Source organism: Xyrauchen texanus, chromosome 22 (assembly GCF_025860055.1).
Source record: "Xyrauchen texanus isolate HMW12.3.18 chromosome 22, RBS_HiC_50CHRs, whole genome shotgun sequence".
Lineage (NCBI taxonomy): Eukaryota > Metazoa > Chordata > Actinopteri > Cypriniformes > Catostomidae > Xyrauchen > Xyrauchen texanus.
In genome coordinates, this window is record NC_068297.1 from 16,529,851 (window position 1) to 16,556,719 (window position 26,869).

Sequence of the window (26,869 nt, forward strand, 5' to 3'; positions counted from 1 at the left end):
CAAATTTTCAAGGAATTAATTATTATTTAGCAAATATCATGGATTGTTTTAGTCAAAAATATCATGAAGTTTTCTCAGGGTTACACTACTGACCTGAACTAAGTGTGCCTTTTCATAAAAATTAAACAATATACGTTTTTTTTTTTTTTTTTACTTAATCAGTTTTGAGGATCTGAAGGGGTCTTGTCTCTGTTATATGTTTTTTGTCAACCAAAATAACAACCGACAATTTACATCCAAGTATGTTATACATGTCTTTGATATGATGGACAAAGGGTTTTTCAAATATGAATAATATTTCAAAATAATTGTTTTACTGCTATTAAAAAAATAATAAAATATTCTGCACTACTCATGCCAACATTTATTTTTTTCAAGAATTTCAGCTTTTGAGAGTTTGATTTTATTTTTTAGAAGCAATGGAGTACGATAACATTACATGCCATTTTAGACTATGCCCCAGAAAAAAAATATAAAAATGTATTTGAACTCAGAAACTAAAGAAATATTCACCATAGAAGGGGTGAATTCATTATTTAAGAGAGCTGAGCTTGACGTCATTGACTCAAGATGCACAGTCAGACGTACTTTTCGGTCGGAATTTAGGTGCAATAGAAACTATTCAGGAAGCACTAGAATCTAGTGACTAGATAAAGTGCACTCACGTGGGCTGCTCGTGTACCGATTCTGCGCGCGGCGGACGGGTTCTGCCCACTCGCTCCCGTTCCGTTCGCTCTGCGCATGACATTACTGGCTTAAATACTCCCATTGAGTTGTTTCCCTCTTCGTCGCCATCCTGAGTGAGAGCTGCATAGCGGACGCTATCGGGTTTTCTATATGATGTGTTTCTAGCCGACGGGCTAGAATTAATAGCGCGTTTGTTGAATCGGGAAAAAGCGTATCTTCGGTGTTTGGCGTGTTTAACGGACTCTTTGTCTGTAGGTTGCGTCTGGAGATACTGCAGTAGTCTGATATTTGTTTCAGGAGAAGCGTGAAAGAGGGTGCTGCTGGAAAACTTTTTCGCTAGGGTGAAGAACTATTTGTCTGTTGTGTTGAAAACACGTCTGAGTGAAGGCAAAAGTTCGGGATGTCTCTCTCGGTACCTCAGAACGGTGTGAAGGGGGATAATGAACCCATCATTGAGCTTTTTGTGAAGGTAAGAGAGTGCTGACCAAACGACTGCAGTCATATATTCAAGTAAAGATTAACTCCAGTAATATAGATGCGCTTTCTGATACGTAATACCACCTTAAAGGCGAATTTTCATATTTAAATAATAAAGTGCTGGCTTTTCTTGTCAAATTATGTGCTGTTATTCTGGTCTCTATAGATTGAAGGGTGTACTGGTGTAAACAATATATTATTATTGGCACAATTCGCAGTCAGAGTGACCACATTAACTTGTGTGTATGTGTGTGTGTGTGTGTATGTATGTATATATATGTATGTCTCATTATTATTAATTAGTAAATATGACCATTGTTTTTAACAGTAAGAGGGAATGATGACACTGAGTTGGCCAAGTGAATGTCTGAAGGAGGGTGTTGGCGGTTTTTTTATTTCAATCAATATCACTTCCATGTGACTTCTTATTATTAAAAATGTATTTAAATTGAGGGGGAAAGTGTTTTACTCCCGAGCTAAATGCGCAAGGTTCAAGGAGTGGTTCGAGGTCGGATGGGAGACGGACAACAATGTAAATCTGCAGCTGAGAGTTAATGGCAGGAAATCCGTCCGAGTCCAGGATACAGAGTAGACCAGACTTTAATTAAACAGAGCATTAAAAATCCCAGGTGTACTGCGATAATTTTGAAATAACTAACGAGACAGGACAGGGTATTTTTCCTTTGTTAAAAAGGGCTTCTCATACAAGTAACGCGCCTTTCTTTGTTGTGTGGTCTACTGCGACACTAGTGGATCCTCATAACAGGGTTTCTCGTTGGAAACTCCACACGAGAATTAGTCTTATATCACGTTTAATGTAATAACCCTTCTCGCTCTTCTGCTGTACCAGAGAATGCAGTTTGGATATTATCCACGGTTTGCTCTTGAAATAAATGTCAAGAATATACACTTTGCAGTTCAACATTAAAAGTTCAAAGAAAAACAGAGCTTTAATTATGTGAATGATTGCCTGTAGATCTTTTCCTCCCCTGGATCTTGGAGTAATCAGACAGGAATTATTTGAATTCCTCTCCACTGCCGGGAACACAGCCGTCTCTCCTTCCCTTGTTTTCTCCCCCAAAAGGCCTTCTGCCTGGCAGAGGCAGAGCGGGAAAACTCCTGGACTGAAAGGAGGGAGAGAGAAGAGGAGGGGAGGGAGTTACAGAAAAGAGAGAGGAGTGGCCTGCTAACAGAGGGGCCTGCTAACTTTTGAGTTTGTTGTCTGAAACCTATTTAGAAGTGTACGCCAAAAGCTATCCTTACTGAAGCTCTCCGTAACTAAACTACTAGTGTGTTAAAGCTCGGAGAACTTTCAATCTCAGATGTGTAAATGCTGACCAGGCTTTTATAATTCCTGAGGCTTTAATCAAAGGATGACTTTTCTGTATTTAACAGACTGTAAATAATAATTCAATGAACTTTACTGCAGCATGGTATAGGTCAACAAGATGTGAAATGATCCAGCAATACATTGGAATGTCTTCATATTTAACATCCTACAGATTGATTGCTAAAATAAATGCACCATCTAAAGTTTCCATCCTTATGTCCTTTAAAGGGTTAGCTCACCTAAAAATAAACATTCTGTCACCCTCATATTTTTCCAAACCTGTATGACTTCCTTTTTTCCAAGATAAGGAACACAAGGAGACATTTAGAAGAATGTTGAGGGCACTGCTCTTTTTATTCAAACAATGAAAGTGAATGAATGGTGACAGAGGCTGCCAGTCCCTATCATGCTGCCTAAAGGCCCTTCCACGTGACTAGCATCAGTGCCACGTTGCGCTTCCATCAGGTTTTGTTATGCAGTGCTCAAAGTTCAAAGAATTTAAACTTCAACTCTTTTGCTGCTGACCTGTTTAAGTGGCAGCCAGTAATTACTGGACATTTCAGATGACGTGTCATAACTGTGGTTGTGTCAGCGCTAAAATCAATAGAAGATGTTCTTTGCAGTGATTTTTATTTGGAGGTCAAAGTGGTGTTTATAATGCATGTGTTGAGAGGTGCATTAAAGTGCTGACATGACTAGAGGTCGACCGATTAATCGGCCAATTTTTATTTATTTTTTGCATTTTTTACATAATCGGCATCGGCCAATATCCACGCATATTAAGCCGATTATTAGGCAGGCGTATCTGTGGGCAGCCTAGTGTTGTTGTGGAACACGTGTTCGACGCACGCTGCCCCTAGAGTCATTTTCCAGCAGAGTGAGCAGACCTCATCCAGTGCCTAAGGAAGGAGCTAAGTTCCTTGGAGAAAACAGTAAGGGTTAAATTTGTATAACTTCTTTAGATTTAATTAAAAACTTTTGATATGTTACTGCCAACTTCAAGAAAAAACGTGACAAACGCGATAGTTGACATGACGTTCGGCTACTTTGGATATTGATAGCGTAGTTGAAGTTGCATTATCACCGCAGAAGGGTTGCTATCATGTCACAATAAGGAAGCAAGAATTTTGCAATTACAGACAGTGAATCTGAGACTTTTATTGTTCTGTTTGTGTCTCTTATATTTGAGAGGGTTGTCACTCAATGCAGAGAAATAAGTAATAAAAATATACCAACGCAGTATATGCTATTGAAGGACTGGCTTTGGTAAGCTCGGACGTTATCGGTTCTGCTGTCGGTGTTGGAGAAATTAAGAAAATACATTCTTTATTGCTATAAAGAGAAAGTTATTTTATCTCGCCAGCCATTTCTATGTATAATAATAATATGAAACCATTTGTCTGTGATGCAATTTAGCTATTCGCAGTCAGAGAGAGAGAGAGAGAGATCTCGCTCACGCGGTGCCACAGCGAGCACAAAACGAGCCCAACACGAGCACAGCTTAATGAGTAACAGAACGAAACATTCAAACGTAGCCTGGTTTAGATCTGTGATTATTAGTCTGATTTTATTTTAGATTTCGCCTTCCAAAGATTATAAAAAGAATATTTATACATAAGCCACATTCTGTCTAGCACAACTTCCTTCCCTTCACAGCGGTGCACTGACATTTCTCCCTAAAACTCAAACTTAACGTCAGAATCAGCACGATTGGTGATTGTTGTAAAATGCTACTGTTGCTAAATTGCGGGACGCGTTTAATAATAATAAAAAGAGCGCAAGAGATAGCCTACTGTTCCCAAGGCGGCGCACGCTCCGAAACACACCGCAAAGAGACAAGCAAAGTATAGGCTACTTTGGGTTTCATGCGTCTAAACGATCAACTATACACAAAAATATGTCAAAACGGCTTGGAGATTCACTTAAACACAGTTTATGTCTAAAATGGACGTAGTTATGGAAATAGTTGGGAGAAAATATGCTGCATCAGGAGCCTATTAGATCGGAACTCGGTCTTAAAGGGGAAGCGTCCTAATAAACATGCTGACGATTGAGCCATTACTGCGAATCAAACAACAAAATGCAAAGAGAAAATCACTTACAGCTCTTGAATGAATAATTTCTGCATTAATCTATCTATGATAAACTATGCAGTGTTATTTTACAATTGATTACTTTATTAGATTTCATTTTAGAGCACACCTGAACAGTAATGTTAGTAGACCTTCCTGAAATTAAATCACTGTGACTATATAACGTTTATATTTGTGTAATGTAATATATATATATATATATATATATATATATATATATATATATATATATACATATATATATATGTATATAACAAACGTTAAGAATACCGTAAGTACGGATCGATAAGCAGTATCAGTAAGATAGTAATACCATTAAAACCTTAACGATACCCATCCCTAGTTATGCCTGTGCTTCTCTTGGATGCTCTGAATATTGGATTACGTGTCTGGATTGCCCCTTAATTAAAGCTGCATTTGGATCTCAACCTTCGTGTCTCGGAGCAGTTTGTAACACCTGCTTTGTTTATTTAATATATTTGTTATACATTATTTATACAATATGTTTTTACATTATACATTTTTAAGTGTACAAGTGCAGATTGGTCAAGTGTTCAATATGTATTTGTTGAGAAATTGTCTATCTTAAGTAATTATTTGTGTTACATTTTATCTTTCAAATAAAAGGTTCAAATAAGAGGTTAAAAACAAGCACATATCGGCCAAAATAAATCGGCAGCATTAATCGGCCATCGGCCGACCCGGATTTCAAAAGATCGGCATCGGACTGAAAAAACCAATATCGGTTGACCTCTAGACATGACTCATGTGGTAGGGCCTTAACATTAACTTTTGTGTTCTTAACAACATGAGGTTAAGTTCAATTTGTAATTTTTGGTCTAACTATCATTTTCCAGAGGGGCCTGGGTATAAAATGCTGACTACCACACCTGGAGTCATTAGTTTTAATCCAGGGTGTGCTGAGTGACTCCAGTCAGGCTTCCTTAGCAACCAATTGGCCTGGTTGTTAGGGTGGATAGAGTCACGGTGGGTTAACCTCCTCGTGGTCACTATAATGTGGTTCTCGCTCTCAGTGGGGCACGTGAGTTGTGCGTGCATGCCGCGGAGAATAGCGTAGGCCTCCACATGTGCTACGTCTCCGTGATAACGCCCTCAACAAGCCATTTGATTAGATCCGCAGATTGATGGTCTCAGACGTGGAGGCAACTGAGATTCAAATTCCACCACCTGGATTGAGGTCACCATGTGGAATTGGAGTGCATTGGGAATTGGGCATTCCAAATTAGGGAGAAAAAAAATATCCCTTTCCAGAGTTGTCTGCAGTGTGTTGTTGAGCTGTCTATATACTAGATGAGCATACTAGATGAACATAACGCTGTTGTCTCTAATGCCTGATATTGGTCTAAAAAAAAAAAGTGATGCATTGATCTCATCTGGTGTGTTTTTATGAATGGGGTAGTCGGGTAATTTTTTCATTGCAGTGGTGTCATTTAAGCTGGGCATGAATTATGCCAAGCTCAGCTTGACCACACACTGTTGTTTCATACAGCAGTTCAGTGATCATGACATTGGAAATCAGCAAGCAGAATCAGTCTAGTCAGCAGGGATAAAACAGTCCTCTGGCTGTAGTGACTTTGATATGGAACAGCATAAAGAGAGACTGCTGGTCACCCTGATGATATCTGCCTGAATAGATGAGCTACAGTGACGCACGCTTGTTCTGTATGTGTGCTTTTCTATGGCACCTAGGTAAAGAGAATTTCATTTTATTTGTTTGAAAGTGTACACACACTGCAGTAGAAAGATAATGGTGATCTCTTTCTTTCCCTCCATTCTCAATTTTTATTTCACTCTCTCTCATTCATAATTAACAGCATGATTGTAATGCATCATTGTTATGCCTTTTCCTGCACAACATCACAACAGGACCATCCTCTCTATTGTCATAGAAACAGAGCAAACCTTGCCCCTGCTAGCGGCTGATAATGCAGTCATCTCCTTCCCTCCCTCTGTACAGCCACACCTGCTGGCCATCTGTGCATATCTAGATTTTTGCTTTGATCAAAGGAAAACAACAGCCAGGAATACACTGCAGTATGTGTTAGTATAAATGCTAATACATTTTAAAAAGGGTCCAAACACACTCTCTGTACAGCTGAATGTGGTCAGAAATGGTTTGCTTTAATCTCGCTGTGTTGGCTAATGGAATTGAGATTGAGAGCCTCGGATGTTTAATGAGATCTCTTTTGATATGACTTCTCTAGAGCATGATGCAGCAGTAATGAAACCTCTGAAATAGTGAGGATTTTTGCAGTTCTCATGGTTGTCTGGTGTTGTACTGTGGATTTCAACTGAAAATCCTCTCGTTCTGAAATTAACAACATAATCGTTGACATCTAGGAGTGTGGGAAATTCTTAATAATTAGGGTTCCTGGGGCCTGGGTATCTTGGCGAGTATTGACGCTGACTACAACCCCTGGAGTCACGAGTTCGAGTCCAGGGTGTGCTGAGTGACTCCAGCCAGGTCTCCTATGCAACCAAATTAGCTAGAAAGATTAGAGTCACATGGGGTAACCTATTAGTGGTTCTCTCTCTCAAGCTTTCTGCAGCAGAACACAAATATTTTTAGAAGAATATCTCAGCTCTGAGATACAAAAGGAAATATTGAAGTAATCCGTAAGACTCCAGTCATTAAATCGTTATCTTCTGAAACTATATAATAGGTGAAGGTAGAAACCTATAAAAATTGAAGTCCTTTTTTATTTTTACTCTAATTCGTCACTTTTACATGTGAAAGTCACATATGTGCCTGTTTAGTTTCACTTTCACATCTGAAAGTAAATGTGGAGATTTGGAGTTAAAAAAAAAGTCTTAAATATTGTTCTATTTATCACCCACACCTATTATATAGCTTCTGAAGATATACATTTAAACACTGGCATCATTTGGATTACTTTTATGTTTTCTTTGTGATTTTTGGAGCTACAAAGGTCTGATCCCCATTCACTTGCATTGCATGGATTTACCGAGCTGAGATATTTTCTAAAAATCTTCATTTATGTTCTGCTGAAGAAAGGAAGTCATACACATTTGGGATGGCATGAGGGCGAGTAAATGATAAGAGAATTTTCTGTGAACTATCTCTTTAATATCTTAATTTATTACATTTACATTTATGCATTTGGCAGACGCTTTTATCCAAAGCGACTTACAGTGCACTTATTACAGGGACAATCCCCCGGAACAACCTGGAGTTAAGTGCCTTGCTCAAGGACACAATGGTGGCCGTGGGGTTAGAACCTGCAACCTTCTGATTAACAGCCCTGTGCTTTAACCACTACGCCACCACCACTCCAATTTATTACTTGGTCAGTAGCACCATCCTGTGGGCAGATATTGCTTTGTAACAACCGCACATCCGAGGATTAAGACATATCAGACCGCTCATCTGGGTTATGCAAGCTGTCTCTGCTGCTTCTCGGCTCACTGTTCGATCTCTACAAGTAAGCTAATAAAATAAGTTCTACTCAAATCAATGTTTCATGTGCATGCATTTATTTATTTGGCTAGTAGGCTGAATATTGAGGAGTCAGACGGTCCTTTTTTCAAATCAAACACCAACAGAACTCCGACGTAAACCGGAGGTGGATTTCAGCTGTTCAGCTATTTATTTCTTCTCAAATTACATAATTTCAACGGAAATCAATATTTTATGTCCATGTATTTATTTATTTATTTGCCGTGTAAAAAGCTAAATGTACAGTAAGCCAGTTGTTAACACACAATAAACACCTTCAGGGTAGTACTCCGCTTCGTGTCGGGGTCCTGATCACCCTGTAGGGGTTTATTGTGTGATAACAACCGTCTGACTGTACATTATCCCTTGCTTAGCCTAATTCTTTTTTGTCATTCCTCATGGTCCCAAATAACTCGAATGAAACATTTGATTGGCTCCAAATAATAAGTAAATTGATACCAAACATTTTTTCTTTTCTTCCGCAACAGCAATTTTTTTCACTTGCTTTGTCTTTTTGTCTTCATTTCTTTTTCCCTTCAAAATAAAAACAGTAAGTGGGCTTATATTGTACTTAATAGGGTCACTTCCCTACTGGAGTGCAATCTAAAGATGACAGTAATTCAGTGACTTACAAGATGATATCAAACATATGAACAAAACGGCATATGAACACACTCAAAGTGTTCCTTACTGTCGCCAGCGTGACTAGATTTTAAGTTATTGCCACAATTCTATATTCTTTTTTCCAGAACCCTGATATTTAGAGGTGCTAGGTAAAAAAATCACTATACAGCACAAAAGTGCTTGCCCACTTTTTTTTAGCTATCTGTTCTAAATACTTGTTCTGGAAGTATTTTTCCCATTAATTTGTTCTATAGCAAGCCATGAAAAAAAAAAACAAATATTTCCAAGGTTAATCCAAAATGACAATCCCAATTACAATAAAGTTTTTGATTACAAGTATAAAATAACTATATTTAAAGTATATTGCAAAATATTCAGATGTATACAAATATATACGTAGTTTTAGAGTGTGAACTAAAGTTTGATGTGAACTTCCCATTTGCTGGAACCATTAACTCAAGGGTCAAGGGATTCCCTTGATGCTAATGCGAGCTTCGTCTCTAACCTACTAGCTGGCAATTATGTAAATTAAACTTGTGCCTGAAATCGTTGGACAAATCAATGCTGACTTGAGAAGTTTACAGCCTAGAGTTGTCCTCTGTTTGGGCCAGATCACCATGTGACCGTGGTGATGTTTACTGTGTAAGGACACTGTCACTGGTGTTGATGATGCAACCACATTAAGCTTTGCTTTATATGGCTTCTTAGATTATTGTTTAATTATTTCATTAATTATTGTTTAGGCTGCATGAGGAGTCAGATGACTTCAGTGTGTTTGTCTTTTTTTTTTATTTGAACTAAAGCTGATTCAAGCAATTGTTTCTGCAGACTAAGCAGAGTTACACTTTAATAACCACTTCTAAAGGCAAAGCTGTAGTGTGTGCTCTTTTATTTTTTAAACATTTAGGAATACAAATATTTTATAATATAGTGTGTATATATAAAAATGAAATGTTTAGACAATTAATCATGGTTTGAAATGAACACCCACCAACGGTGGATACATGTTTTTTGGGGGGTTTCCTGCATTGAAAATTTGGATAATGTCAGGCGATTCTGAGCTGTTTCCAAAGGAAATTTGGTTGTATTCATCTCGCAATGAGCGCTTTATAAGAACTAAATATGCCTGAACTGCCTCAGCCCACACCAGCGCGCTCCAGAGATAAGAACACCATAGCTCTGGAACAGTGCAGAGCGAAACTTGCATTATGCTGGTGGAAAACACAAAACTTATGTGGCCCATTTGAATTCTACAGAGAACAATTTATTATAAAGCGCTATATGGAGGAAGTCAAACATCTCAAACTGCTAGATAGCACTTACATTATGAACGGCTCTTACGAGGTAAAGAGGAGATAAAGTTGAAGTCATACACCTTAGCCAAAAACATTTAAACTCAGTTTTTCACAATTTCTGACATTTAATCGTAAAAAGGGAATGTTGTCTTTGGACAGCTAGGATAACTACTTAATTTTAAGAATGTCAAATGTCAAAATTATATGAGAGAGAATGATTTAATTCAGCTTTTCTTTCATCACATTCCCAGTGGATCAGAAATGTACATACATTTTGTTTTTGGTAGCATTGCCAAACTTGGGTTGAATGTTTTAGGTAGCCTTCCACAAGCTTCTCACAATACGTTTGCCCCATTCCTCCAGACAGAACTGGTGTAACTGAGTCAGGTTTGTAGGCCTCCTTGTTCACACACAGTTCTGCCAACAAATCATATTGAGGTCAGGGCTTTGTGATGACCACTCCAAAACCTTGACTTTGTTGTCCTATTGCCATTTTGCCACAACTTTGGAGGTATGCTTGGGGTCATTGTCCATTTGGAAGACCCAAGCTTTTGCAACAGATATTTAACTTCCTGGCTGATGTCTTGAGATGTTGCTTCAATATATCCACATGATTTTTCCTTCCTCGTGATGCCATCTATTTTGGGAAGTGCACCAGTCCCTCCTGCAGCAAAGCACCCCCACAACATGATGCTGCCACCCTCATGCTTCACAGTTGGGATGGTGTTTTTCGGCTTGCAAGCCTCACCCTTTTTCCAACAAGCGTAATGGTGGCCATTATGGACAAACAGTTCAGTTTTGTTTCATTAGACCAGAGGACATTTCTTAAAGGGTAACTAAACCCCTGCTCAGAGTCTGACTCCACCCACTAGCAATATTTGAAAAATGCTCAAAGTGGGCAGACCCCAGCGGGGATAGAGGGGACGAACCGAGGGCGGGGATGAGCGGGGGGGCGTGCACCTGAGACCCGTAGTGACAGATTAATTGACAGCTGCTGTCAGACTCTTAAATGGAGAGTGAAGCAAGTAGCTTTGCCACGGAGCGGTCTTTTTAAGTCGAGGACCTTTCTCCCCCACCTTCACCTGAAGTGGAGGAGGGTGAATTGTCTGTGGACACGGGGCCGGAGCCATATCAATTCGAGCCGCTGGCTCAAACTGCGGTTTTAACTCCCTGCTGAGCATCCGAGTGCGCATTCACCTTCACTCGCGTGCAGGAAAAACAAACGACACGCTGTTTAGTGATGTTTATCCTTTTAGCAGGATTTTTATTTAGCAAGCTTCACTTGAACATAACATCAGTTAGCTGTTCTCTCAACTTAGAAGAATGTGACGTAAAGCATAACGTCATCATGTACAAAACCATTTACCTCCAAATAAAACTATACAGGTAGTCAATACCGTAATACAATGTATAAGGGTGCAATACGTTTAACACTCCCGCATCGCGAACGCGCGTTTGTCGGCCCCAGAGGATTAACTTTAGCCTAACCATAAATTGTGATTCAAATATATATGATCACTCACCTCAAGACGCCGCTGAGGTGGTGGAGTCCATGCAGGAGGAGCAGCGTTTGGCACTGCGTCAGCTTTCAGCGCGAGCTGTTTGGAGAAGCCCATTTCCACCTCCATTGCGTTGGAGAAGCAATCCCGCGTAAAATGCAGTTTGCACACTCCTACAGCTCTTGGCGGAACTCGCGGTCTTCCAGAACAAGGACGTGCAACCCCTGGCGCCTAATTTCCAAGTCTATATGGAAAGCAATACAGTCCAGCAGTGCTGTTGCAACCAGCAACATTACACCTCACGTACCATCCTGACCACTGTACTAAATAAAGATAATCTACGCTAACTTGAAGCTATCCTAACTGACGCTAATACTATGCTACTAACTAACTATGCTTCTAACAATACTACACTAACAAATATGCTAATTAACTACCTAGGCTACACAAAATAATCTAAATAACTATATAAATGCTATGCTAAATAGATGCTAAAATACTCTATCCTGATCGTTTTCAATACTCGCAATTCCAACTCCTGACTCGCTACAGTGGTTTTGACGAAACGAGATGGTTTTTATACTGCCATGGGCGTGGTAGCTCGTACCAAGGGTGTGGTGAGCTGGAACCTGCTTACGTCAGCTGTCACCGCTTACATCACGAAGTACCGCAAACAGCCAATAGGAAAATTCAACTGCAGTAGCCACCATTCAACCTGAAGAGGGCAGCACTCAGACGTTTTTACACCATATATTGTAGAATTAAAACACTTTATACACAAATGTCAAAAAAATTACTTGAATCAATGACCAGTACTAATAAAGCCCCATTCTTACAGATCATTAACTAAAAAAAGTTGGTTTAGGGTTTAGTTACCCTTTAAAGTAAGATATTTGTCCCCATGTGCACTTGCAAACTATAGTCTGGCTTTTTTATGGCAGTTTTGGAGCAGTGGCTTCTTCCTTGCTGAGCAGCCTTTGAGGTTATGTCGATATATATGACTTGTTTTACTGTAGATTTACATACTTGTCTACCTGTTTCCTTCAGCATCTTCACAAGGTCCTTTGCTGTTGTTCTCGGATTGATTTGTACTTTTAGCACCAAACTACGTTCATCTCTAGGAGACCGAATGCGTCTCCTTCCTGAGTGGTATGATGGCTGCGGGGTCCCATGGTGTTTATACTTGCGTACTGTTGTTTTTACAGATGAACGTGGTACCTTCAGGGTTTGGAAATTGCTCCCAAGAATGAACCAGACTTGTGGAGGTCCACAATTGTTTTTCAGAGGTCTTTGCTGATATCTTTTTTTTTTTTTTTTTTTTTTTTTTTCATGATGTCAAGCAAAGAGGCACTGAGTTTGAAGGTAGGCCTTAAAATACATCCACATGTACACCTCCTTTTGACACCCATTTATCAGAAGATAATTGGCTAATTGCCTAAAGGCTTTAACATTTGATTTTCTGGAATGTTCCAAGCTGCTTAAAGGCACATTTAACTTGGTGTATGTGAACATCATATTACACCTATATTACAGATTCATATTAAATCTATTAGGGCAAATCTATTAGACATGAATTTCATTAGGACTGTGAAAGTTGTAGTTAAAGGTTTCTAAATGTGTTTAGTCTTTTTTTTTTTTTTTTTATTTGTTTTTATTTAGAAAAGACTATCAGCATTAACCAAACCACAGTAATGTGAAGGCTCCCTGTCATTACAAATGCCACTGCTAAACAATGGTAAACTTTGATAGGCATTTACAAGTTGAAGGGGTTGAAACTTCCATGAATTATGGACATGTTATTGACAAATTTTCCTTCTGTTCTATCTTACTCCAATTCTAATTGGTGTTTGGCTTTGGATATTTTATAGGTTACTTAAACCATTAGGCCTGTGTCCTGCTTAACTCACATCATTCTTGCTTAAAGTGTCTAAACAAATCCATGCAGTTATAGTCTCCAGTTACCTTTTATCACTTTTTGCAAGGTGGGGGATTTTGGGTAGTGAAAATGCTGAGCGGTAGGTGACCTTGGAAAACTACTAGCTGCAGTGGCTGGTGAGACAAAAAGTACATTTCAAACCCTGCACATAATGTATGAGTTTCACGCATTGGATAACATTTTCTCTAAACTGAGAAATATTGGGGGGTTGTACTTGCTTGAGTTGATTATTGAGGGGTAGTAATCTACACCCCAGAATCAAGGGGAGTTTCACATCGCCTCAACAGCCATTCTACAGTTTGTAAAATGAACTTGAAATATCAGCGAGGCGTACAAACCCACTGGAAATATTTATTTTGTTTTGATGCTGGTGAGAAAAATTATGGTACAGCTCTCGAGTGTTACAGCTTCCATTTTTAACCCAAAGTAATGGTCAGTCAGAGCTCATTTTCAGTCAAATTCCACCGAATTAGATGGGCCAATTCAGTCTCTTATCGCAGGGTTCCTGCAGGTCCTGAAAAAGTCTTCAAAATTTAAGGTCATAAAAATATTTTATATCTTAAATGATACAACAAATGTATTAATTATCATTTAAAGAGGTCTTAAATTTGGGGGTGAAAGACAGGAATCATGATATGGCCTAATGTGATAATCAAACTTTAAGATTTAGAACTTAAAAATAAATGGATTCGCGGCATCCTTCAGAGTGAAAACACTGCACTGTTGTATTTTTTGCTGAGCTGTTCACAATCATTAGGCCATATAAAAAATTTATGAAAAGTAGTGTTGAGAAAATATGACAACGTTTACTTTTAAATGTTTATATTGTAATATGTTGTAGATTATTGTAGGAGTGCACATTTTATTTCAGCTTATCTGTTTGAATGAGCAGCTGGGAACAGCAGGGAAGCACTTACATTTCAAAATAAGAGTCTTCTGTTTATTTCAGCCTTTAAAGTTAAAAGTTCTGCACTATGAATCAAATCTTTTTTTTTTTTTCTCCCTGGTTATTAGTATTTTGGTTGCACCATAAACTGCATATGGAATTTTATTAATTTGGACTCTTGTAGTCTCAGTCTTTTCACCCTTTGATTTAGAGGGCCAGACAAAGAACATTTAATGTAGGCTACCAATTTTTAAAAGCTATTGGTACATTAATTGCCTTTCAACTCTTCATCGTATCAGCAAAATGTAGTATTGGTCAACCTCTAATTTATGAATTTATTTATATAATGGTACATAAACCAATTTGAATGTGATATATTTGTGGAAAATATGTAAGTAGATTATTTTAGTGGGTTTGTTTTGGTATGGGGATACAGTATTAATTTGATCTTTTCAGGTCTTGAAAACTGTCTTTAAGTCTTAAATTGATTTTAAAAACTCTGCAGCAACCCTGTGTAAGGACATCCACTGTCTAAGAGTCTGACTTACCTCAAAGAGCCATATGAATTTGCCATGGACATTGGACAACGTAACCTTTGAATTTGAATTTCCTTTTAAATTTAAATGAAGGCAAATTATACCAAGTTCTTCTCACAGGATTGATTTTACTATGAATGTGGCTTGGCTCATAAGCTCATCTCGGGGCTAGAAAGAGTTTTAGATTGTTCAGTTTGCAATAGATTTAGGCTTTGATGTATGGCAGGCTGTAGGACATTAACCTATGTTTGGTCTTATTAGATCTCATAGCTGATTGTTTTTTGTCTGCCAAACAAAGCATCAACCATGTTTTTGTTCATTTGAAAAATACTTGTTGATTCAGCTGCTACATCTTTGTGTAACCAGTGGTGCACTGTAGGTCAGGCACTGTGTGTGTGTGAGTGTGTGTGTGTGTGTGTGCGCTGTTGTTGACCAAAGACAGACTGAAAACGCACTGTAGGTCAGGCACTTTCTGTGTGTGTGTGTGTGTGTGTGTGTGTGTGTGTGTGTGTGTGTGTGTGTGTGTGTGAGCTAGCGAGCGTGCGTGCTGTTGTTGACCAAAGACAGACTGAAAATGTGGCTGTGAGTCATCAGTCTGAGGTCTGCTTTTGTATCAGAGCCCATGAGGAATGTTCTGGGAATGTCTGCACAAACTTGCTGGCTTCACAGAATTACCAATTTACCAGAACATTTCAGATAGATTCAGTGCTGCGTAAACTTGGAGTAACTTTTAGAACTTTCCAGTAATATAAATAGTAGTATAAATACAGGGGCCTTAAGCCCACCAGTTCAGTTTAGTTCCAGCTGCCTAAGTGGATACATATCAAGACCTTGCTGAATGCCTTTAAAGTACGATGAGTATGGCTGAGAGGTCATAAGAGACTTCAAAATGTTGGCATTCCTGATGGGTCTCCAAGGCGGTTTTACCAAGTTTCCCTGCTATCATTGCTTTTGGGACAGCAGGGACACCAAGGTGCACTACCACAGGTGGAACTGGCCACAGCCGACAGAGTTCTCTGAGGGGATGAACAATGTCAAGTGGGAGCCACTAGAATGCTGTACCCCAGGAAGGTGGTGATGCCACCACTGCACATCAAATTGAGCCTTATGAAACAATCTGTCAATATGTCAGAGCTCTAGATAAGGAGTCAGCAGCCTTCAAGTACCTTCAAGACTTTTTCCCTAAGCTGTCTGAGGCAAAGGTCAAAGCTGGTGTCTTCGTCGGACCACAGATAAAGAAGATCCTGGAGTGCAATGAATTCCCCAAGAAGCTCACTATTAAGGAGAAAGCAGCTTGGAACAGCTTTGACGCAATGATTTGGGGCTTCCAGGGCAATCACAAGGCTGAAAACTATGTGGAGCTGGTTGAGACTCTGATGAAGAACTATGGCACAATGGGCTGTAGGATGTCCCTCAAAGTCTATATCCTTGATGCTCATCTTGATAAATTCAAGGAGAACATGAGAGCGTACTGAGGAGCATTTGAGCACTTCCACCTGGATATACTGGACTTTGAACGCCGCTACCAAGGACCGTATAATGAGAACATGATGGGAGACTACATTTGGGGGCTGATTTGTGAAAGGTTTACAGTATAATCGTAAATCCTGGAAAAACTACTCCCTTCTAAATCTTTTGGAGTAATTTTTGCATTACTTTAGTATAAATACATGTTAATTTGTATTCATGTGTTGTTTTTTCTGACTTTATGTAAACAAAGACACAAATTTGCCAGTTTTCTCATTGGTCACAAAAGCAAAGTTTGTGGGGAATTATAGCAATTTTCTATACTTTTGAGCCATAAGCAATTAGGAAATAACACTTACTACACAGGAACAAAAGTGGTGTTTTATAGTGAAATTAACTAAATGAATAAATAAACTGCATCACTTTCTTAGCAGTGTTGTAACAACTATATATATAGTACTGTACATGAGATGTACATGTTTGCATTTGTTTTTAATTTTTAAGTCACTGAAAAAAGGCCATGAAACGCATAGATTTTGTAGATTCCAGTTTTCGCTCATAAAATGTACTTTTGTGGGACACTTTTTGTGTTAAAAATTGTCGGATCGGACCACACTCTTCTTCTGAGGTATTCACAGCGATAACAATAATGAGCTCAAACGGGAAAGACTGTACCTCTTGTTGGTTTCATAGGGATTACACAGATAAAATTTGTTTTCAATTTAAACTGGTTAATTTAAAAGTAGACAATTCAATCTTTCTCATGTCTGCGAGGCAAGTATACGCTGAGTTTGGTTCATTTTCATAACACGTTTTCCATGATTAACACTGTTCATACATGTTAGTAAATAATCCTCCATAGTATGGTGCCAGGATTTGTAAACCCTGAGTTTTGCAAGATTTCTTTGAGGTTAATAACTTTCTTTGAGGTTAATAATTTTGGAAGATGATTTGAAGTACAGTACAAAACAAGCAACTTCTATGTATGTAAATCCACTCTGGTTGTTTTAGTTGTTTAAAACGGTGACCGTGAAAATTTGCCTTTTGTACCAAAATTTTACAAATAATACATGTTCATTACTTGCGTTTACACATCTGCAGTCACTGTTAATGGTTTGTCTCAGATGAAAGTTTCTATGAGTGTTTAAACCAATGAATATTTAATGTGGTAACATTTTAGAATGGCATTATTTAACACTGTATACTTCTGGATGTGCAGTTTGTGGTTTGCACCTCTTTGTTACAAGAGTGAAGAGTTGCTTAACTCGGGGTTAAATATAACCCCGGGTTTAAAAAGATCATGCTTGGGCATAGTTTGAAAAGCCTGTCTCTCAAATGGGATATCCCTCTCTCTGTCTGTATCTCTTGTCTTTTTTTTCCTTCCCTCTTTCCTTCCTTTTAAGGGAATACCTCGGCCAGACTGTGCACTCCAGTCAGTGTAGAGGCACTGGAGAATGAGCACATTGTGATGAGTTTGGCTGTTTATAGTTCTAAATTTAGCCTAGTGGGCCCTCCCCCCAGGCCCCACCTCTGTTCTGTGAGACTCGCTGTATGGCCTGACAAGGGAAGGCGGAAAGATAGAGCTGGAGTTAGAGTTGGTGCTGTGCCAGAAGTATGCAGTGTTTCCCACAGGATTTTGTGAGACTTTGATGGGTGTACCTCAGACACTGTGAGGGGGTCTGGGGACATGCTTCCCTGTAAGAATATTTTGTACATTTTAAAGTTAAATTCATCAATCCGGTGCACTTTGAGAGCAAAATTAAGAGGCTAGATCAATGAAGAACTTTGTGCTCTCGTAAACAATTCTGTGCTCTAATAGTAATTTAATCATAAACCCATTGGTTTTATAGGATGGTGATGACATGGCTAAAAATTCACAACCACAAAGCATGGTAAATGAGACTGAGTTAACAGTTCAAAAACTGAACTGAAAATACTCTGACCTACTGCCCATTTCTCTGCTGTCAAAATCACCTGCTGTCCCTCCCTCAGGGGAGACAGCCTCCCCTGCTGCCACTATGGGAAGTAAATATCCTACTGCCCATCTCTGAATGTCTGTCCCCCTATGAGAGTCAGCAGAGGCTGTCTCTCCTGCTACCCCTGCTGTCTCTTCTGCTACAAAGAAACAAGTAACGTTAAAATTCCACCGTTACTCCAGTTTATTTCTTGAGAAATCAAGGGTACAAACATTAAGCTTAAAACAGTAGTGTTACTTCAACTTGATTAGTTAACATTACAAATAGCTTTAACGTTACATGATGAGCCAACTTGCTCCTCAGATGCTGAAAAGTTATGTTGTCGCTGGTAATAACATTAACATTAGATAATTAGCTAAAGTTAGCTAGCTAGATATAATGTTACATACATAATAATTTTTGTTTTCATGACAAGCAGTTGCATATGTCAGTCGACATATGTGAGGAAACTGACAGCTAACGTTGTTAGCTAACGCTAACCTAACTTGGCTAACGTTAGATTAACCTTAATTATCAATGATAACTTCTACAGTAACATTATCTGTTTGCTGTCATACACTGATAATGATATTGTAATGTTATTCACAGGCCTGGTTCCAGATCAAAATCATTGAGGGGTGCTTCTAATATAGATAAAAATATTCTAATAAAAATAGTGGGGATGCTCTGTATAAAGTGGAGATGAATCATTTTTAATAGATTAAATCATGTTTAAATGCTACTAAAACAATGTAAAGAATTTTTTTAAATGTACAAAACATTTATTGCTTTTTTTTTTTTGTTTTTTGTTGGGGGTGTTTCACATGTTCTGTTGCGGAAAATGCCTGCAGATTAGGATATACTGATTTGCAAAATCATATACGTTTCTAAGTTTTGATGTAGCATTTTGTGGGGTCACAAAATGCAGGCATTTTTGTGTGTTTGCAAGGTTTCAAGGAAATCTGCATGCCGATTTACAGTATTAGTCTTAAATATTCAATTGACCAGGGGTGTGCAATTATGTAAGTGCCACATCAGCCATTCAGTAGAACATGGAAGAGAGAAGATAAAAACTTCTGCATAAGCCCAGAAGTAGTATAGCATTCATGAACTCAATGAATGCTGCACAATTTTCTGAAGTGTATACTGATGGCACCATTCTGCGATTGCTTTAAGTTTTGCTGCTACTTTTCTATCATGATTTTAAAAGCTTATTTTAATGGTTGCCACAAAGTGGACCCAGTTGTTTTATTCTCCAAAAATTAGCAACCTGTTTACACGCTCGTGTGTTGTGATCTGGGACACGTCAATGGTTTGTTTGGCATCCCATTTAGCGCACAACTAAATAAAACAATCTGCATGATACTGATAAATTAATACTGCCAGAGTAACATTCGCATACAAGTGCAAAGGACTTCAGCTCGCCACTTACCATTGGGAAGCGGTTATAAATAATTTGTGTATTGTCTGTTCTTAACAGAAAATACACACAGCGGCCAATGTGCATATTGGATCGTATAACCCTGTTTGCTCATTTTTAGCACCCAGTAGGAAATGCCCATAAGGGCTCGCCACACGTCCACCTAATGGGACAGAGGGCGATTTGGTTTGTTCATTGTATGATATAATGCGCCGCTTACCATTAGGAAGCGGTTGTGCATAATGTGTGGTGTTTGAAGAGGAAAAGTGCTCTTTATTGAAAAAATGCATGTGCTTTACCGGCAGAGCTGAGGATGCAGGCGTGGGGTTTTAGCCGGGCGCTGGCCCAAGACAGAGCAGGAGCGAGCCGGTTGTGATGAAGTACTGCTCTGTTTTGGCATATAATGTCTCATAGCCTGCGAGTGTTGGTGAGTTGTGATGTAGCGCTCAGCAAACCCATCCACAGAGCTGCCGAAAAGGCTGGCTGGAGACACCGGAGCATCAAAGAAAGCGGCTTTTACCGCGTCACACATTTCCATGAGGGTAAGCCAGATTTGATGATCCAAAGCCAACAGGTTGCCCTTTGGCTTGCCAATAGCCCGTGTAGTGACTTTTGTTGGTTGCAGTGCTAAGTCCGTAGCAGTGTGGAGCTCTTTGAATGTCTCTGAACAAGCAAGGCTATGATCCATTTGTTTTAGGAGCTTAATTTGGAAAACTTTGAGCTCTGCCATCACGTGGAGTGCTGAACCAGCTTGGCCCACCGCCGAGTATGCTTTTCCAGTCAGTGTGGATGTCATTCAACAATTTTTGGAAGGATGGACGGGGCATGATTTCCATGGCCTGCTACTCGCTAGGCAAAGATGTGCAGCTGCCGCCTCTTCCACAGGGGATAGTTGGGCATAACCTTTGTCTCCCCCATGGTCCACTTTAGTGAGGAGGGGAATAGTGCGCGCCAGGATTTTGTCAGTTCGTTATTAACTTCCGGGAAGAACGGGGCAGATCTGCAGAACGCGGCTGCTTGACAGCGTCCGGACTGCAGGAACCATTCATCAAGTGGCATGTGCACACTTGATGAACTCAAGTTAGACAATTAGCCAATTAGCTTCTGATAGGAGGTGTACTGAATTGGCGGTGTACCTGTGGATGTATTTATAAGGCCTACCTTCAAACGTGTGCCTCTTATGTGGATTATTGAAGTAACATTTCAAGAAATTGAAGGAAGTTAAACCTCTGTTGCAAATGGGTCTTCCAAATGGACAATTAAAGTTGTGGCAAAATGACTTAAGGACAACAAAGTTAAGGTATTGGAGTGGCCATCACAAAGCCCTGACCTCAATCTGATAGATAATTTGTGGGCAGAACTGAAAATTCATGTGCGACTCTTACACCAGTTCTATCTGGAGGAATGGGCCAAAATTCCAGCAACTTATTGTGAGAAGCTTGTGGAAAGCTACCTAAAATGTTTGACCTATGTTAAACAATTTAAAGGCAATGCTACCAAATACTAACAAATTGTATGTAAACTTCTGATCCACTGGGAATGTGATGAAAGAAATAAAAGCTGAAATAAATAATTCTCTCTACTATTAGTCTGACATTTCACATTCTTAAGATAAAGTAGTGATCCTAACTAGAGCCAGACCGATGGGGGAATTTCACTGATTACTGATATGGTGGCCGATATAGTTAATTTTTCAGATGAGACCACAAAATGGTGGTATTCTTTTGATGGGATTTGCTAGATCCCTGGCTTATCTTTGCTTTGCAGGTATTGCAGACAACTACATCACCATCTTTGTAGAAGTAGTCCCACACCTTACTGCCTGTTTGCGGTCCCTTTTCAGCCATCTGTAGGTAATTAGGAAAGAACATTTTATTTAAGCTGGGTATTATTTAAATGTAGAGGTATTTCCCTCTGAAATGTAGAGGAGAGAAAGTATAAAGTAATAGAAAATGTCATGGTAATACCTTAAGTAAAGTACAAGTACCTCTAAATTGTACTAAAGTACAGTTTTCTTGCTTATCAAAACATCATCAGCAATATTTAGCTGTTAATGAAAACAAAACAGTCACAAACAATAACTCATGGTTCGCTGCTGCCGAGTCAAGAGATGAACAGCGGCAGCTGTGTTATACCGTATTCTGATATACATATTCAGGGAAAACTTTCAACACAAACTTTTAAATATTTAATTTTGTAAATGTAATGACTGGAATTGTTCGGTTAAAGGGGGTACCAAACTGCGAGTCCTGAACAAAACAGTTTAGTGAATACATGTTTACACATTAGCCTTCACTCAGCATGGTTGGCTATAAGCTTGTTGTCACAGAGATTAAAAGATGTATTGTACGTTGTTTATTTACTCTTCAGCATTGCGTCTCGCCAACTAGGTAACAACGTAGAGTGAAATCAAAACTCAACAGACATAATCCACTGCACCATTGTCTGCTGAGCTGCAATAAGATGCTCTGATGCTTTCCTTTCAATCAGCTACATTACTGACTGCACTGACAAAATATAGCAAATTGATGTGATAAACATGAGTGACATGGTTGTCAGGTACAAGGTTAACGTTATTAGTTATATTGAAAAGGGAACCTTATGGGGTCATTGTTTATTAACTTTCCAGTATGTATTTCACAGACTAGTTGGCAACTTACCTTGAAGACACTGCTCAACTCCGCATCACTTAACTCTGCACTGTCTGCAGAACCACAAAACATTTTCCTCTCTCACTTGGTTTTACTCACGTGCCTGTGTGCTAATAATGCGAAGATCTATTGGGATTTTACTGAAGTTCATCACTGAAAATGTTTGCTCGCAGACTTGGCACTAAACTGCATATGCAGCCAAACGAATGGACACGGAGTGGCTGCATAACACTTTTATTTGAGCATAATATTGCACTATAAAGTTTTTTTTCCAATGAGGAGAAAGTGCTTACACTCGCATGCATGGTTGCCAGATTGCATAAATCAAGTATGACATAAGGTGAAATATTTCCAATTTGTGCAAGTATAAATCTCAGATTGGGGTGTTGTATCTATTATCTGGCAACCCAGAGCATATTAAAAGCTTTTGGATGCGCGATAGGTCCCAAAGCCAAATAAATGAAAGCTCTAATAAAAAACATTCATGATAAATTGACCCGCGGGCAGTAGTTTGCCCTGGTCTGCAATTGAGGGTGTTCTAAGTTTCGTTTGAGGGTGCTTAGATGGACACATCAGATGGACTCACCAGTCACTATACGATCTTGACTCAATGTCTCCAATGGCCAGCTGTGTGAGTGCTCTTTGGAGAGTTTAAATCTTATGTCTGTCCTTGACCGTATTTTAAGGAGTTTATCAGGCACATCCACCTGCTCTTGAGAGATGGAGAATGGGGCACATTGTGATTTTAATTAATTTGAAATCATATAAGCGGTGCACATAGTGACCGTGAAAAAGGTTTTCTCACCACTTCACAAGGGGACTTGAATATGAATGTCCTTGAACATTAAATGGGGATGATAGTACAAAAATATCAGTCAGTATGTTTTCATGCACATTAAAAGTTACCACTACAGTAATTCTTCTTTTTAAAATTCCTTAAAAGCTCTAGTCCATCTGAAATCACACTAGTCTAATTTTCGCGAATTCGGACTAGCAGATCTCGATAATGTAATTGTAGCCTGGCTTCGTCCAGCATGTTAATCAGACCACACAATGCCTCAGTGTTTCTGAGCAATGTGTTTCTTCATAAGAGGTGATGCATGGCACGTATTGAACACTTCCTCAGCTGACGTCAAATATTTGATTACACATTGTGTCATGTTTGCTTGGACAGACGGATGAAGACTGTTGTTCGACTATGCAAAAATCTGCTTTAGTTCAATTATAACTGCAGTGTTTTGGACTGATTTAGGCATTATTGACCCCGTTTACACCTGATATTAAGATGCGTTTTCGGGTGATCCGATCATATGTTGTCAGCGGAAAATACAGGTCTTAATAGGATCTAAATCATTTTGTGATCAGATCACAAAAAACACAAAGGTTGTCAAAAACGCATGTGACCATATCGCATTTTACTTAAAGTAAATGCTAATCCGTCCTGATGATTCTCGGACAGCAGTGAAGCACCTGCCTGTCAAACGCTGCGCTAAAACAACAATTACAATAATCATCTGATAATACAATTTTAAAACAAGGATACATACACAAGCACGAGAACACAGATCTTCTGTGTTTCTGATATCAATATGCATAGACACAGATGAGTAGCTCCTTTAATACAGGTAATCTACTAAAATAATTGGTAATTCTGCTTGATGTTGCATTTTGTGTTTAGATTACATTTAATTGCATCTGGGAGAAACGGCGCACCACTTTTTTTGTGCTTTCTTTTGCGCTTTAGTACCACACAGTAACACAGTGACATAATTTGATGTATGTCGTCATGAAATCAGAGACTCCCCTCAATCCGAACACAAATGGTAACAGGAGACTCATTTAAGCGTCCAGGTGTAAGCAGCGATGTCTTGTCAGACCACTTGTGATCTGATCACCTGAGACGCATCTTAATACAAGGTGTAAATGGGGTCCTTGAATCTGGCAGTGTGAAAGAACTGATTCGGGGAAAAGAGTCAAACTTTGAAAATGAATCTTTTTACTGTTGAGATTTACTATTAAAATATCTCTGTCTTTATGCTCTTGTTATATGCATGAGTCATGACACAAGTAGAGGATGTAAAACTGCTGCCACTTGTCTGTTTAAAACACATGGGCAAATAAAAAATGCATTAAAATCGATGCAGTATTCTCAATGGTGGTAAAATATGGGAATAATTTATGTAGGTTTGAATATACTGTATATCGTAAATATTTGTAGTACACATTTTCTGGCACTATTCACAATGTTACCATGGACTGAATGTCTGTTATTCTGTCGGTCTGTCTTTTTCTATCTTTTTGTCTCTAATAGATAATATTTTTGGAATATGAGGACTCTTTCCATTTTTGCTGAAGCTTTTAGTGTTGTCATATAAGGTATGACATCTGTTTTTTTCTGCTTTTTGTTTTGGATGCGCCCAGTGTGTTAAGAGGTGTTTAGTAAAAGGACTCCATTTGTGTTTGGAGAGTCGTGCATATGGACCTGTGTTTGTGTTTGTCTGTGGGAGAGACCCCACTGAATGGAGAGATGTTTATAGAGAAACAAATGCTGTGGAAATTTCAAACACACTGCTGCTATTTAAGTTTTCCTCCATTGTTGAAGGGGACAACGTAAGTACTGTTGAAAACTGGCTGATCATAACTTCAAGTATAGACTTTCCGGAGTTTTCTAATGTGTGGCTGTAGAATATTTTAGACCGATAGTGTGTTAATGTAACATAGTGTTTTAGCAGACTGTAGTCTGAATGTGTGTCTGAGTGAGCACAGCTGTCCACAGAAAATGCTTGCCTTCAGTCATCATGGTCACAAAATGTAAACAAAACCCTCGCACATCATTCCATGCTGGACATATCTGGAACATTCCGTTGCCCTCCCCTCCATCCACAGATGCCTCATGGGGGAGGTGAGAAAGGGAGGGAAGAGGAGGGGTAGGAAAACAAAAAGAAGGGCAGTAATAAATAGAGAGGGGTTATCCTCTAAAGTTTTAATGAAAGCTCACCTGCTGCTACTCTTTTCTTTTTCTCATCCTTTTTGTTTTCTTGTTGCTTTACCAGGGTATGTGTGAAGAACTAGTTATTTGAGAGAATTGGTTAAAACTGTACACAAAAGCAGATGAGTAGATAACGGACCCTGTGGAATCCACAACCGTGGATAACCTGCAGGCTGTCACCAGTACTACAACAAGACTGATGGTAGCCTACATTTTACCAATTTATTTAGGGTCCTATCACTCTTATGATTTCCGAGATGCGGAAAATATGGATGGAATCGTGAAATCTAGTCATACAAATGTAATTAATGAAAAAATGCATAATGCCACAGAATTTGACACATCTGTTATAAAATGACTGTATGAAGGCTTAATTAAAATTAAGCATTAAGCATAAAATTGGGCATGATATGCCCAAGTATAATGATTAAACCACAAGGCTGGGATTTAAATAAATAAAATGGATATACAAACTCCATAAGGCGTGCACATCAAAATGAGTATGTAAAGCCGGCATTCATAATAATCACGTGCTCATTGTTTGTAAGAGATGACCAACAGCAGAGCATTCATTTGCTGTAAAGCATGCAGCACATGGAGTATATTCACTGTATTTAAATAAATCACAGTCTTTAGCGGTCTGATAAGCACATTAAGCTATATAGTGAACTAAAAGAGGGAAGCTGTCATCTTTGAACAAAACATACAAACCAAAAGTCCTTGATTCTGTGTGCCGCCAAAATAAAAGCTCAATTTACCCAGAAGCATGAAATTGAAGAAATTACGAGAGAGAGAGAGAGAGAGAGCGAGAGAGCTGTTGTTCTGAATAAAAATGTTCTTCAATACTTTCATTAATACTGTGATTTCCCTAACTTTCGCCAATCGGCAGTGGAATTGTAACGCAGTCGTGGGGTTTCCCTCTTACACAAAACTTTACATTGGTGTGTATAAATGGGTATAGTTTATGGTCTATGTGATTTTTCTCTTTGTACTCCCAAAAATGTTTAATTTCTTTCCACTGTGTTGACTTGTTGATGGGCTCCATCCTATGACGTTTGTTATCCGGTCTGTTCAACACACATGCACTCTTCAAACACCCATGAGAACGGCACTTGTGAGTTAAGATCCAGTCTCAGACAGAGGGCTTAAGGAAATCAGCATTCTAGTTTACATGATGTTGCAGAATGCCGCTTTCTGCAAAAGCCCTGGAATAAACCGTATTCTTAAGTGCTTGTTAACTTGGTTCTCTGTCCCTGTGCAAAGTGTTCCACTCGCGGTCATCTTTGGAACGCTGCCAGGCAGGCTGGACAGTTGTTTTCATTGTAAACAAATGGCATAAATGTATTGATATTTACTTGAATGTGAAAACACCGAAATCGTCAAAATGGTTGGTCAAGATTATGATCAAAGAACATATTTAAAATTAACATCAAAGTCTGGCAATAATGGTATCATAAATTGTGCTGCTTTAGCTTAAATCACAGAAAAAACGCTGTTGTTCAGACTGGCCTAGCTAATGGGCATATGCATTCTTGAGTTAACTAAA

General features: G+C 38.9%; 1 protein-coding gene across 1 annotated transcript in view; it reads left to right on the forward strand.

The window, feature by feature from the left end:
• Window positions 1-772: 772 nt before the first annotated feature.
• Window positions 773-26,869, forward strand: part of LOC127662495 (chloride intracellular channel protein 4-like) — a 43,042-nt gene continuing 16,945 nt past the window's right edge. The window contains exon 1 of the mRNA XM_052153693.1: window positions 773-1,156. Coding sequence (XP_052009653.1) covers window positions 1,088-1,156 — 69 coding nt within the window. The 5' untranslated portion in view covers window positions 773-1,087. The remainder of the gene's footprint in view (window positions 1,157-26,869) is intronic.